Source organism: Gopherus evgoodei, chromosome 14, assembly GCF_007399415.2.
Source record: "Gopherus evgoodei ecotype Sinaloan lineage chromosome 14, rGopEvg1_v1.p, whole genome shotgun sequence".
Classification (NCBI taxonomy): Eukaryota; Metazoa; Chordata; order Testudines; family Testudinidae; genus Gopherus; species Gopherus evgoodei.
In genome coordinates, this window is record NC_044335.1 from 6,592,311 (window position 1) to 6,607,618 (window position 15,308).

General features: G+C 44.9%; 1 protein-coding gene across 3 annotated transcripts in view; it reads right to left on the minus strand.

The window, feature by feature from the left end:
* Positions 1–15,308, minus strand: part of COL20A1 (collagen type XX alpha 1 chain) — a 100,142-nt gene that overhangs the window by 67,702 nt on the left and 17,132 nt on the right. For all 3 annotated transcript variants that reach the window (XM_030533752.1, XM_030533749.1, XM_030533750.1), the window contains exons 4-12: positions 13,421–13,564; positions 12,756–12,914; positions 11,584–11,781; positions 8,914–9,069; positions 6,925–7,044; positions 4,996–5,160; positions 2,375–2,539; positions 693–865; positions 399–528 (exon numbers count right to left, since the gene is read on the minus strand). In XM_030533752.1, coding sequence (XP_030389612.1) covers positions 399–528; positions 693–865; positions 2,375–2,539; positions 4,996–5,160; positions 6,925–7,044; positions 8,914–9,069; positions 11,584–11,781; positions 12,756–12,914; positions 13,421–13,564 — 1,410 coding nt within the window. The remainder of the gene's footprint in view (positions 1–398; positions 529–692; positions 866–2,374; positions 2,540–4,995; positions 5,161–6,924; positions 7,045–8,913; positions 9,070–11,583; positions 11,782–12,755; positions 12,915–13,420; positions 13,565–15,308) is intronic.

Sequence of the window (15,308 nt, forward strand, 5' to 3'; positions counted from 1 at the left end):
AGAATACTACATAGCTAATTTTCTCCCCTGAAGAACATTAATTTTGTTTATGGTCAAACATTATCTCCAGAAGTCCTGCTTTACCTCAGTCATGTAAAAACACTTACTGAAGTCAAAGGGGATTTTGCCTTAAGCATCAAGATTCCCATACCCACTTTTTTTTAAATATAGGGCATCATCTATATCCGCAGCCTGCTTAAAGAGCTCAGACATACCCTATACATGGGGCAAACACTCGGGAGGTGGGGAAGTGCTGAGATGATGAGGAAATCAGCACAGAGAGAACCGAAGCCTAAGGAAGGGAGTGAAAGATGCTTGGGACATGGGAAGAGAGAAGCTGTACAAAGCAGAGAGGGATGCAGGGAAGGCCAGACTAGTGCTCTCTACTCATGACCTACCTGTCGAAGTGATGCCCCTCAGCCCATCTCCAACGGCATTTTCATAAATAGGAAACACTGAAACCAGGTATTCCGTGTGCGAGGTCAAATTGACAAGCTGGGTAGAGGAGGCAGATCCATCTAAAACTACCTGAAAAACACAAAGAAAGGCTGTACGAAATTGTGGCATCAGGAGTTGTGTAGCAGAGGAAGCAACCAAACAAATCAACACCAGCTACAGCTGTCTACTCAGGTCTAGTCCAAGTCTGCTCTGGTTTCCAGGCACCAGACACATCCAAATACAGGATCTCCTACCTCTTTGGGGATTCCTCCCCGGGATGGGTAATATACAATCCTATATTTCTTTGGTGGTCTCAGCGGAGGAGTCCAGGAAAGGTGCATGCTTCTGGAGGTCACCTCTGATATCATAAGGTTGGTGGGACTCAGTTGGGGACCAGTGTTGGCTGAGACAGCTTTCACAGGACTGCCTATGAGTTCAAAAAACTAGATTACCTTCTTAAATTATCTTAAAAAGAAGTAGAAAGTGCATTTGGTATGTTATCAAGTGACATGTCCTAATCTAGTTACAGCCTTCTTCTCTAAAGGCTAAGGAAGCATTCCAGTCTACCATGAACATTTAAAAGTTGGTCCAAGGGGAAATATAAAAATCCCATTGAGAACAAACTGTGTATTTTGTTGGAGGCTGAGACTATATTTTACATTTGAATTTGAGTCACTGCTATCGATTCAACAGACGGCCCAGCATTTGCCAGTTCCAAAGACAGTCAAATTGAACCAGAAAAAGTCTGTTTTTTAAAAAAATAATAAACAAAAAAGCAGCCCATTTTCTCTGGGCTATGGCATGCCTGAGGAAAATTGGTCTAATTACATCAGACCAGATACAGACTAATAGGTAAGAGTCCATTTATTTTGCCAAATTCCAAAGCCACTTGAATAAAGGTGCATTTGAAAGTTGAACTCTCCCATTCTATTTTAGAAAAATCTGTGAAAAAATAAGGAGAGATTAAAAATTGGAGGGGGGAACCTATACACAGCTATTGGTTCTGGGCACTCAGCCTAACGTTGGGTTGGGGATGCGGAGGGGGGAGTCCTTCAGTCTAGTTCTAGCATCTCTTTAGCTAGAAAAACCACACTTCTTTGTACTTAGCTATCCCTTGGGAACATATGGCTTGAACTACGGGTGGAAAAAGGCTTATACTCAATAATTTTGCAATCACTCCCCACCCAACAAAAGCCCACAGTGCTCACAAATTAATCCTCTGCTTTGGACATCTCAATGATGAACCCAACAGGCAGTGATGCAGCTGCACAGGGTAAGTTTGGGAGAGGCCCAGGTTGAGAATGCATTTGTTGTTCATGTGCATTGAAGTGGATAAATTGGACGGGTAAGTCCCCCTCCTCCCTACACATGTGTATTCACCTATTATTATTTACGTACAGTACCACCCACTATATACTTTCCAACCGCCTTCCCCCCCAAAGTCTCTGCCCAAGCTGCTCACAATCTTAGGATGGAGGGTAGGAGAAGGGGAACCACACACATTTATACATACATCAGCTCATTTCATTGCAGGCAGCCTGGCAGAAGTGGGTCTTCGAGAGGGACATCAGCATGGAGAGGGTAGGTGCCTTGCAGGCGAACCAAGGGAGGTTGTACCATGCACAGGGGATCATGTGGAAGATAGGTGACCGTGTAAGAGGTTGGCAAACAGGTGGGCAAGGCGAGGAGCACTGGCAGAGCAGTGGAGACAGCTGCAAGAGAAGATATGCAGGGAAGGGAAGAGGTAGACAGAGCTCTGGAGGTGGTGACAATAAGCTGACAGCAGGTGGGGAGCAAGAGGTAGGATTTGAAGAGGGGATCAAATGGACAGGGAGGAAGAGGAGTGTACTGGGTGCGTTTGGCATGGACTGCAGGAGGAGATGAGGAAGCCATGCTCGCTAAGAGGACTGATGGGGGATTGCAGGCTTTAACTCACCTGTGTTTTCACTCTTGTGCTTCTCTTTGATCCTGGTGCACAAGACCCGGGTGAGCCTGCTGACCAGCGAGCTGAGCAGGGGGAAATCCAGCACATTATACACAGTGAGTTCCAGGGGCTCTGACGCCACCTGTCTCAGCTCTGCCTCGTCTGCATTTTTCACCCCTAAAAAGAGAGAAAGCAAAGAGCCAGTCAGCTAAGAAAACTCCCAGGAGATGAACAAGACTCAGGGCCAGAAAAAGGTCTTCTCCTATTTAATGCCTCTGTGCAGGAGTCAAGCACAACTGCAGTCTCTTGGCTAAAAATGTCTCCTAGCCTGCCCCATGGGGTGGTGCTACTCTGCAGTGCCCTGGAGTCTCGCCTGTAGCTAGAAGCACAATCTGGCCTTTAAGGAGCATGTCTGGATTGTGTTTAAATAGTGGAGGCAGGGGGTCTTCTATGGGCCAGAGCAACACTTGTAAATCCTCCTAATAGTTCCCCTCCATCCTGTTACTGCAGGCCTGGCTACCACAGAGTCTGATAATATTCCATTAAAAGACAAATCAGAACATATGTAAAAATCAATGAATGAATGAATAATACTTTGATATTTATGAGGTGCCAGCTTCCCCCACAGAGTATCTGCTGTTCACTAGAACATAAAGCTCCATCACAAATCCTTGTTATTCTTTCCACAAATCCAGCCCTGCATATCATCTGTGCATGAAGGGCCTGAAGCTCCATTGCTTTGCATCTGCATCCCTCACCAATATGTAAAGCAGGTCCCAATTTGGATCGTGTTTTACTTCTTCTCACAGACATAAATGCCTATACAAGGTGCAGAACAGCGGTGAATGAGGCCCAAATCCTTATGCCTGTAGAATGCCATGCCTTACCCTTGCGCATTAGAGATGCAGAGGGAGATCTGGTGTAAATCTGTGAAATCCAGTGAAGTCAATGAAGCTACCCCATCTCCATCATATGGGGATCTGGTCACTAGTATGCAATCCTCTGGAAAGATGTTTCTCTTGAGATTTTCTTTGTGTAACGAGCAAAAAGTAGCCAGCACCAAAAGGTATCTTGTATTTAACAAATACGCTCATCTTTGCCATCTTGAGGTGGGGTTAGAAAAGGATCCAAACCGAAACCTTGGATTAAAGCATCCCCATAGTTTGGGAAAGATCCAGGTTTAGCCGTCGTGGCTTGGGCCCATCTCTAGTTGGGATCCACCTCCATAATTTCTTGCCATATTATTTCTGGGCCAGGTAGTGTTTCCTTGTCTAACCCAGGACTGTGTTTTCATTCTGTATTTGTAAAGCTCCTAGCATGGCAGGATCCTGCTCCATGACTACAGCTCCTAGGCACTGCAGCAATAACGATCTGGACAGGCGGTTTAAATCGCTTTCCTCTTTAGAGACTATAACTCAAGTTCTGATCGTCTAGAGTCAAAATACACAAACGCTGAAAAATTTCTAAGCAAAACAACAAGGGGAGGTGTCAAAGCAGGCAATACATTCAGTGCACAGGTTTTAAAGTATTATGCTGTGGACTCTATCACATTCAATGTCTTCATTCAGTATATTAAGTAAAGGACGTTGCAAAAGATATAGCCATACGGGGATATTCAATGAATTCTCTATGGTGTACTCACCATAAACCACTTCTAGTGTGGCAGGGGTGGGGAGATTTTTTACTGTTTAATTTTATTCCTCTTGCATTAACCTTTACTAGATAAATTCAGTTACAATTGACAGTTACTCTCCCAGTCATGTTATGCCTCCTTATTGTTGCCAAATGGCAAACAGCAGATAAGACTATTAGAAATACAGAATGTTAATCAAATGGATGTAATTGGAGGCAGATTGCCAGATACAATAGGCTGAGAATTTAACCAAATGGTTCTCTTTGGAAATGGAAATTCATCTAAACCAAAACTGTTCACAGGACAGGATCAGTTCAGCAAATTTTCAACTCAAAGTTAAAAAAAAAAAAAAAAAAGTTTTGAAATTGTTGAAACATTTTGTTTGGATATCCTCAAAGAGAAAAATTCTAATATTCCACTTTGAAGCAATTTTGTTTCAAAATGTAAGCTAATTTTAATAAATTAAAATGTTTCTATCAACCTGAAACCAAAATTCATGAAAATTTGAGATTGACTTTTTTGTCCCAATTCCGAGTGGGAACATTCTTTGACATCTCAAAATTTTTTGCAGGACAGGAAAACCATTTCATGTTCAGCTCTAATAGGTTTCTTTAATTCCATTTTGAGGTAAACCATTTAGTAATCATTGGTCTCCCATTATACAAATCTGAGGCTGTTAGAGATTTTGATGTGTAGTTGGTGAGAAAACTTTTAATTAAAACTAAACTAGTTTTTAAAAACAAAAACACAACATCCCGCCATTGGCCACTCCTTGAAGACTCTATCAATCTGTCATGTCTGAATGATGCATTAATGGCCCACCTGCTCATGGCAAAGTGATATCCAACTAACAGGTCAAACTTTATGGGTAAGATTTTCCGAAGCACTCAGTGTTGGCCTAAAACTGCTCCGATTAAAGTCCAATAGCGTTTACCATTGATTTAAAAGGGAACAGAGTTAGGCCAACCCCACCTTGTGTTATTAATAGCTGTAATCTTACCAATGGCGAATATGTCTATGCCCATATTTTTCAAGGTCTGGGCAGACCGGCTGGCATCATCCTGTGATTTTCCGTCAGTCAAGAGGATCACCAGCTTGACTGCATCTGACCTGGCACCAGCTTCAGGTTTCAGATTTTGTTCTAGGACATGGGTCAAAGCGAGGCCTTGGGAAGAAAGAAGAATGGAATTAGATCCCTGAAAACAAGATTGCAGAGATGCACGTGCCTTGGGGAAGTACAAACACCTTTCTCAGCTCCTTAGTCAAAACTGGGTATACCAATTCCACATGAAGGATACAAACACAGCTCCTGTGCTGTGGGAATGATCTCCTGCATTGCAATCTGAAAGAGACTGCTGTAAAAAGGTCTTTTAAACACAGCTACAGTGGCTTGCTTTATAAATAAACCTTTGGCGGGTAAAGGGTTAGAACTGACATTTCTGTCATTCCAAAGTTTTTCCTCCCTTCATTTCAGACCTCCATGTTGCTCTGTGACTCTGGGGTTGCTCACAGGCAGCCGATGTTAGTTGTTTTGTTTCAAGAGATCTCAGAAGTTTCAGTTTCAAGTAGAACTCCACACACATGTAAAGAATGGTGGAGATTTTGCAAACAAATAAGAACAAAGGTGAGGCAAACGGTGGGCAGATAAACCTTGACAGTGTCCCTTTAAAAAAAATGCATCTGCAAAACTGTGTGCCTGATTTGCATGCATGTTTATTCCATTTTTGCTCACAATCAAAGTAGTTGTGCATGGAAACTAGGCTTGACATTCCACACAGAGATTTAATAAAAATCATGCCTTAGATGTATCAGCAGCGTAAACAATCCAAAACCAAAACACAATGAACTTTACTAAGTCACTTATGGACCTCTTACCTGATCATGAATATAATGAAACACTAATATCTTAAGCAAAGCCAACAAGGCACTAGGTGTTTTCCAAACATAAATGAAGGCAAATTTCCTGCCTTGAAGATCATACAATATGCAGCCCCAATTCAACAAAAGCACGTAAGCATGCACTTAGCTCCCACTGTTTCAAGTGTGGCAGTGCTCTGCTGAATCGGGGCCTAAAAGACAGACACACAGACAAAGCATAAGGAAAAGGGATAAAATATAAGCCAAGTGGTCAAGATGGTGACATAATGTTTCAATCACATGATGAATTTGGGTAGAACATATAGATTTCTCCCAAATTTAACCATAATCAACCAGACCGTTTCTTGTAATCTTTACAGTAAGAGGATGATTTTCGCTTTGTGAAGTTCACTCTTCATCCTGCTCTTAAATCCTACCAGATCCTGTACAGGAGTCCAAGTTTCCCAGATTATCTCTGGACTTCATCTCCCTGGACCCACAGAGGCTGAGAGTGCTACACATGACTGCACCCGTCTCCCAAGGGAGTACTGCTGAGGCCACATGTTGGATCTGGGGAGACTGAAGGGGGGAGCTGCTCCTTCCTCCCCAACTGCAGATGCTCAGATAGTTCCCAGGTGTTTCCTAGTTCTAAGGATGGACTGACACCACCCCCAGAGCAGCAGCCGCCACTGAACATCCACATTCAGTTATTATTTCCTGTAGTGATGCAGTCAAAGTAGTAACGGTCGTGCCTTCCCTTTTGCTAGGGCATTGGTGCTATCATAGCATGTGTGTGTGGGAGGGTGCACTTGCACATGTGAGAGACACAAAGGTCCCTTGTCCTTCATTACCAACAGCTTAGGTCAGAGATATCTGCACCACGTACAGCGACTGCGCTGTACTCTCGTAACTAACGCTGCTTTAGTCCTGTATCCAGTTCAGACACATCCAGCCAGAATATTTCTCCCTTAATGTGGAGGATGCTAAGCTATTGGCTAATGATCATAGCGTGATTCTACGCGCAACCCAGCCAGCGACAGAGCTGGGGAGCTGAAGATAAAGCTTGTGTTACCTGTGAAAGTGTTGCCACCTTTATATCGCAGGTTCCTCACCGCCTCTAACACCTCGTCCCTTGTGACGTAGGTGTTCAGGTTCCACTCTGTCCGTGGATCACTGCTGTACTGGGACAAACCTGGGGAAGGCAAGAGTAGACAATAGAGGGCAACCAAGGGGTTAAGCAGCAAGATGGAAGCTGCTTTTTCCCAGGATTGCCACAGACAGGCAGCGTTGGCTACCAGCTTGTGCGCCAAACCGGTGGCAACAGATCTGGGATCTACTTCCAGTTCCACCACTGGCCTTCTGTGGGCAAAGTCACTTCTCCACGACTGTTTGTCCACCTCTGAAAGGGGGATAATGGTTCTTAAGTCCCCTGCAATGCGCTCTGAGATCTGAAGCGCTATGTAAGACCTAGGGATTATTGTAATTATTTCCTAGTGTGAAAATTCAGGCACAATCCTAGCTAAAATTAGAGCAGTTGCCAGGCTCCTATTCCATCCCACCGTTCCCTTCTGCTCTTCCCTGTCACCTCCTGCTCCGTACCTGCGTCACCTTTCTCCCTTTAGTTACACTGGCCCAACTTTTCTAAAGTGGCCTTTCGGCTTCTCCTCCCCAGCCTGTTGTTACTATTTATTCACTGTATTACCACTGCGCAAGGCACTGAACCTCTGAAGTGCTCCTCAAAATGTGGGCCACTGCACACACTGTAGTTGTCTGTTACAACCACTAGAGGTCAGACAAGAATCGCTGTCAATACACAAGCCAAGGATCCAAGGTGCAGCCGCGTGAAAGAGGCTGGCCGAGAACAAAGTGCAAAAATGCAAATCCTACAACTACCCAGAGGGGCACTTAAACAGGATAGAGTTGGATGGGACCTAATGCCCTCCTTCTCCTTCCAAGGACTGCACGTATGACAGGGCACTCAAAAAGCTACGTTTATTAACCGTCTAGCTTCGCTACTTAAAAATGCATTTGTTCAGCTTTGTGAAAAACAGAGCCATTAGCAGATCCTTTAGGCTCGTAGAATGGTCAACAAGCACATCCCCTCCAAGCCTAGGAGACATTCCCAGGAGACAGGTTTCAGAGGGGTAGTTGCGTTAGTCTGTATCAGCAAAAACAACAAGGAGTACTTGTGGCACCTTAGAGACTAATACAGTTATTTGGGCATAAGCTTTCGTGGGCTAAAACCCACTTCATCAGATGCATGGAGTGGAAAACACAGTAGGAATACACACACACACACACACACACACACAAAACATGAAAAGATGGGGGTTGCCATATCAACTAACGAGACAAATCAATTCAGGTGGGCTATTATAGTTTTAAACTATTTCCCCATGCTAATTTTTCCCCCTACTGTTACTCACATCTTCTTGTCAACTGTTTGAAATGGGCCATCCTGATTATCACTACAAAAGTTTTTTTTCCTCCTGCTGATAATAGCCCACCTTAATTGATTTGTCTCATCAGCAAGGGTGGCTCCAGGCACCAGCACAGCAAGCGGCACACAAGGGTGGCCTGCCGGTCACTGTGAGGGTGGCAGTCAGGCAGCCTTTGGCAGCTGGCCTGCAGGAGGTCCGCCGGTCCCGCAGCTTCGGCGGCAATTTGGAGGCGGGTACGCCAAAGGCGCAAGATTGGCATATCACCCACAGAAAAGCTGCCAAATCCACGTGACCAGTGGACCTCCCGCAGGCGTGCCACCAAAGGCCACTTGACTGCCGTGCTTGGGGCAGCAAAAAACAGAGCTACCCCTGCTTGTTAGAGTTGGTATGGCAACCCCCATCTTTTCATATTCTCTGTATATCTATCTATCTTCCTACTGTATTTTCCATTCCATGCATCTGATGAAGTGGGCTCTAGCCCGCAAAAGCTTATGCCCAAATAAATTTGTTAGTCTCGAAGGTGCCACAAGTACTCCTCGTTCTTATTCCCAGGAGAGGAGATGTGTTGGGTTTTATTCTGATTCTGTATCTGGAGGCCTGGAGACAAGAAGCTCTCTTACCTATCCTTATCTTATCCCGGGCAATATTGAATGGTGAAACCAAAGTGCTCAGGAACTCCCTGACAAGCTTGAAGTTGCCGCGTCCAATACTCCAAGACCCATCCACCAGCAGGACGATATCAGTTGTGACCGATGTGTCACATTGAAACTGAGGACCTAGGAGACAAAGTGATTGAGATCAGTCGGAGGATGCAGGAGCTGTGACAAGAGATCCCCAGCACCACAAATCAAAACACATCTCCTTGGCTTTAAGGGCAAGAATCAAGTTCGTGAAATGTCAAAGCTGAAACTTCCATAATTTCATTAGAACCAGGAGCCAATAGACCACATTTTGTGGTTAGATGGACCAATAGTCTGTGATCCCCATAAATTGCAGTGATTAGTTTAGAGCATTAGTCCGTGACAGTACTACCTATCAGTGCTGCAAACTCAGCCTACATCTGGACAATCAAGCTTATGCTTTCTGTACAAGACTGCAGATAATGTATAGTAATGTACCATTATAATGTAGATGATTGATCAGCAAGGCAGAATAGAATCCCACTCTCTCCTCCTTAACTGAATTTTTCCATTACATAATCAACCAATCAGGTACAAGTCTAAGACACAATCATTTGTGCCTCTGTAATGCTTTGATCTCAAAGAGCTTTACAAGTATTATTTCCATTTTGCAGATTGGTAAACTGAGGCACAAAGAGATTAAAACGATGTGCCAAGGCCAGAATCACAACAAATTTTCTTGCTTCCAAGGAGAAAGAGATCAACAACAAGGCATCATCTTCGCCTGGCCACTTGGCTGAGTATAAGCTTGCTTATAGCATCAGCACACAGGTGTACAGGAGTGAAGGGGTATGTTCTTGGGGTAAAGAGGTTAAACCTTTCAGGAAATATGCCTCACCTAAGCATCACTGTATGTAAGCTGTCAGCTCCATTACATTCAGCTCTAATCCAGCTCTTTCCTTTATATCACACTAAATCTTACAAAATCTCAGGTGATTATTTAGTTCCATTCCAGCAGGAGATCCCCTACGGGCTATAATAATTCAGCTGCTTTCTCTATATTAAATCTAATCTCTTCCTAAACTGTTGGCACCATATATCTGTACACCTCCCTCTTTAGCCCATGCCTGCAGCTAGTGGGGGATAAGATAAGGCACGTCACTGATAAGCTGCACCTTTCCCCTGATCTTTTTCAGATGGAGGTTTTTACTTTTTTTGAGTGAACACCAGAGGGTACCAGGCAAGAGAGAACAGGCTGCACAGCAGCAGAACGCATTCCTGCTGCTTCTCACAGAATTACCATGTGACAGCCAGGGATTCCAATGGTCTCCTCGGATGGACCAGATTCAGGCACGCAGGGCAATCTGATTTCCATTGGTGATCCCTGGACTGATTCCTCCCCATGTGTGCCCAGACCTCACCACTCAATTGCCATTCCCCATTGATAAGACTGAGGGAGCAAATCCAGTGTCACTTAGGCTGTCTCTCCATTAGGACAAAATGTGTGTTCTTATTCTGAGCTAACCAACACAAAGTGAAACCCTTGTGAAGACAAGGCTTTGTACTTTTCACACGACTTAGCAGATCAAATCACAGACTAAAAGGAGCCCTTAACTTGACGTAGTAACTCCTGTGAAAACAAGCACCCTGCGTACACTAGAATTTTACCTCAAGTTAAGAATACACCTTTTGTCCTAAGGAAGAGAAGGCCCCAGGAGACAGGACAAAAGGACTGGAGGAAACTAGAGTTTGCTGATGGACACACTGTGCACTATTGGTGCTACTTCTTGTAAAACTAGCCATTCCCTCCCAACCCCCATTTGAAAATCCTTTGCATATAATCCAGATAGCTGTGAATGTATTAGTTATTCCCAAGTCTCTGCTACCAGGCTGCAATCATAGGAACTGTTATCTATCTGTAAGGTACTTACATGACACCTATTGCTATGGTATCTGAGTGCCTCACAACCTTTAGTGCATTAATCCTCACAACAGCACCGTCCCACCTTACAGGGTTATTATCCCCATTTCATAGAGAAACTAAACTGGTCCAAGACCACATAGGAAGTTTGTGGAAGAGCAGAGACATCAATCCAGGTCCTCCAAGTTCTTTTCTAACCACTGGAGCATCCTTCCTCTCCATTATAAGAAGGAAAGTCAGATCTGCTGAATAATTTGGATGAAAATCTTTCAGTTTGCAGGGCTTTTCAGTTTGACTATTAACTATTCATTATTTGCAGTGCATGACAGGTCAGCTAAGTCACACGGTGTTGTTTTTACGTCTTGAGTGGATGCCTGAAACTTCCACACTAGAGAATAATGAATGGAGAAGAGCAGTTAATGAGTCAATGCACTTCCCAGTAGGAATTTTTGCACTAAGGTCTGCGACACTTTGCAGAGCTGCGAGCATTTCCATCAATACTTAGCAGGTCTCCAAATCGTGACTCCACACATAATAGTAAACTGAACAAACACCCAGATTCTTGACAAGATTCATGAATGTGGAGATGCCATAAAAATATCTGTCTACTGGGAATACCCTTCTCCCTTTGCTTGGATTGTTCAGAGGCAACTGCCCCTGTTTGGGTAGGATGGTGAATATTTTTAAGCTGAATAACTTTCCTGGGTGCATTCTGGAGGGGTAGAAGTTGTGTTAGAAACAAGACTCACCTCTCTTTAAAGTTTCCTTTGTGTGTTTTTCTTGGCCTAGATCTCCTCGCTCAGATTTTGTGGGGCTGCGCAAAGTTGTTTTCAGCATTGTCGGTGTTTCTGTCACACTGAACTTGGTGTTTGGTTTCCTTCCGAGGGTTTCACTTGAGTCCTTGGATACTGCTGCCTTCTGTCTTCTCTTTTCAGGTCTGTCTTTTGCTGCACTCCACAGCAGCACAAAAGAGAAACAGCCCATTCTCCTTAGCACGTCATGCACCTCCCATTCACAGGAACAAGCGAAACACAGTGGAACACACTGGCTAAGTGCATGTATATCTCAGCACTGAGTTCTACCTGATGGAATGGCAGACTGGCACAAGCGTGTTTGTGTCAGACCCCCAGCGGCTGGCTCACAGGGGCTAGAAGCCCTAACCCTGCTGCTGCTAATGGGGTTTCTCCTATCGGGGAAGAGGTAGAGATCTAGGTTTTTTGAACCAAAATCTTAAATTCTGTCACCGCAGTAGATCATGGACTCCTATATGGCCATGCCAAGTGTTATGAACTAGGGTTGTGATGTCTACATATAACCAGCCATGGATTTTTTATAAAGGGGCTGGTGCTCAGTTACCAGATGTGAATGCATCTCTTGGAGTTGAATTCCTGCGAGCCCCAGGTGTGCACAGACAAGCTTTGTCTAGCTGGAGAGGAGGCATATGCAATATGCCGACTACTGTGTACCTGAAGTAAGATTTACTCCAGGGCTGAATTTGGCCCATTGTCAGGGTGGTTTTTAAATGATCAAAGGCTCAGGAAAAATAGGGGTCTGCATTCTCAGAGGGAGAACCCAGATGTGAAGCCAGGGGAGGTCTCATCCTTACACTTCCACAGGACCCTTAGGAATCTTCCTGGATTCTCAGATGAGGAGTCCTGTCCCTGACCCAGAACTGAAAGGCATCCTCTAGGAATGTTGCTTGGAAATATCCTCTTCTGATGGCCAGATTATCATTTATTATTTGGACTGTGGTAGCATCTAGGACCAACAGCCACAGACCAGGGCTCCATTGTGCTAGGAGCTATACAAACACCGAACAGTAAGATAGTCTCTGCCCCATTCCCCTTCCTTCTCCCATCTGCTACCCTGCCTCCTCCTGGCTTTCTGTGGCTGTTGGCCTGTGCACCGACCCTGCACATACCGGTCTTTGTTGAGGTTTCACTCGGAGGCGGTGACATTGTCTTAGCCACTGGAATGTGCTCAGTTGCTGTATTTCTCAAAGGGGTGATGCTCTTTCCTGGGGAGGTCTCTCTGTTCTTTCGGGTATTTCTAGCCTGCGAGACGTTTTTCAGCTCCTGAACTGCAAGAGCAGCAGCAAAGGAGAAGGTGGAGAAGCAAAGGGAGTTGGTGTAAACCTGGTGCCACTGAGATCGGCCCCACGAACTGCAGCTCTCAGGCTCTCCCTGTGCCCTCTACCACCACTCCAACCACAATTACCACAAAAAGACAGTTGGTAACGCTGTATCGATGTCCAACGCCACTCACGGAATGTTGACACTGCCCCCACAGGGTGTGACCGCAACTGGAGGAGACATACCCGAGCTAGCTCTGGTCAGGGACCGGCAAACTGCAGCACCACATGCTTCAATATGGCTAATCCCTTGTGTAATTACCCAGTGCTCCAGGAGGGCTTGTACAACCCCCACTGAAATACGGGCGGCTGCAATTTCCTTGCTCCATTAAAGCTAGCTTGGGTGCGTCCACAGAACAAACATACCCTTAGAGGACTAACTCGAAAGAAACCCGCTTGTCCAGGCACTGTAGGCCATGCCAATGGGGACAGCACATACCGTGCATCATACTTACTCACAAATTTCCTTTTAGCAAACAGGGCTTCTTGGGAGCCATTGAGCACATAGATTTGCAGGGTGTATTCCTTCGTGGGGCTCAGCCCCCCCACTGTTGCCTTAGATGTTTTGGTTTTCAGCATGACTTCCTGTTCTGGGTCACCTGGAATGGGGTTTGCGAGGGGAGAGACACAAAACAGACACCTTTGAAAACAGGCTCGATGCAGAATGTGCGAGCTTTCTGAGCTGTGACAGGGGTCTCAACTGCAGGACACCGGAGAGCTGAGCTCTTGCAAATTCCTTCCATCTAATGGAATGTAGGGCAGGCAGCACCCCATCTACCAATCCAAGGTACTTACACAGCCCCCTTTACTGGAGTGTATGAGCACCTCCCAATGTTAGTGTATAAACACATCTCTGCAATGCCCCTGGTCGAGCAGTGCTATTATCTCCATTTTATAGCTCGACGAATGAGGCCCAGAGAGATTAGGTCCAAATGTGTTAAATCGATTTCTAATTTTGAGTGTCCAGTTTTGTACACTTTGGGGAATGGCCTCCTCAGAGGTGCCGAGCACCACAGCAGAGAAGGAATTTTTCAGTTAGCTGATTTCCCATCCAGAAAACTACTATCTTGTTGAAAACAAAACTGTTTGTGGGAAAGAGTTGGTTTTGATTCATTTCTCTGCCCAAAAAGTTTCAAAAATTGTTAGAACATCCTGGTCTGATATTTTCCAAACAAAATATTCTGGTGTTCTTGTTGGAAGTGACTTTTTGTTTTGAAATTGGAATTAATTAGAGTAAAAATCATGAAATAAAATAAAAAATAGTTCAAATTGAAACAAAATGTTTCAGAATTGTCTAAGCAAAATGTATCAATTGATCCAAACTGATTTATTTTATTTTGGTTCATGAAAATTTGAGATTTTGATTGTTCTTCCTGATTCACGATCAGAAAATATTTTGGGAAAAGAAAAAAAACCAAACATTTTCCCGGTACAAGAAAACCATTTCCTGACCATCTCTCCTGAGCACCCACCTCTGTCCTTGTGTCCTTGGGAGCTGTTGGTATCTGGCACCTCTGGAAATCAGAACCAGTAGGTCTAAAATTTGGACACTCAAAACTAGGTGTGACTTTTGAAAGTTTATGCCTAAGTGACTTGCCCATGGTCTCACAAGTAGTCTGTGGCAAAGCAGGGAACTGAACCTTGATCTTCTGAACAAATTGGTGGTACCCTAACCAGTGGGTCATCTCTCCTCTCTCTCTGTCACTTTCACCCCAGCTATCTGAGCAAACTCCATTTCTCTCTGGCTGATTCAGTTGCTCTATCCAGACAGAGGCCACTTCTGGAAGTGACGCCTTCTATCAGCAGGGCTAGCCTAGGTTTCATAGATCCTGTGACCAGATGTCACAAAACCCCCGACACATGCTTAGCGGCTACACAAGCACAGATGCCTTTGGTAGGGATGGGGGGAAATGTTTTGCTTAATTTCAAACCATCGAACATACTGGAAAAGAGCCAGTGGTAAAATCTCGCTGGCTCACTGCTGTGCTAGCTTGTGACGCTGCTGTCCAGCAATGGATGGATGGATGGATGGAGAAACAGAGAAGCTGAATAGAAAGGGGAGGCCACAGGGCACTGACAGATCAAACAGTTCACGGCAGCTCTATTACTGTCATATGTCTGGGAGCAGCTGCCGGCAGCACTGTTGCTACTGGAGCTGTCCAATGTTTGGTGGCGGCACTTAGAAACGCTGGTTGCACAGAGCAGCTTCACAGGTGACCGAAGGCTGAGGTCGCCACCACCCGTCAGTTTAAGACAGGAGCTGCTGTGGGGAGCGGAGCACTGACATTGCTAAGGGCTTCATCTCTGAGGTGGCATTTCCCCTGGGGTTAGTTTGCAGACCCA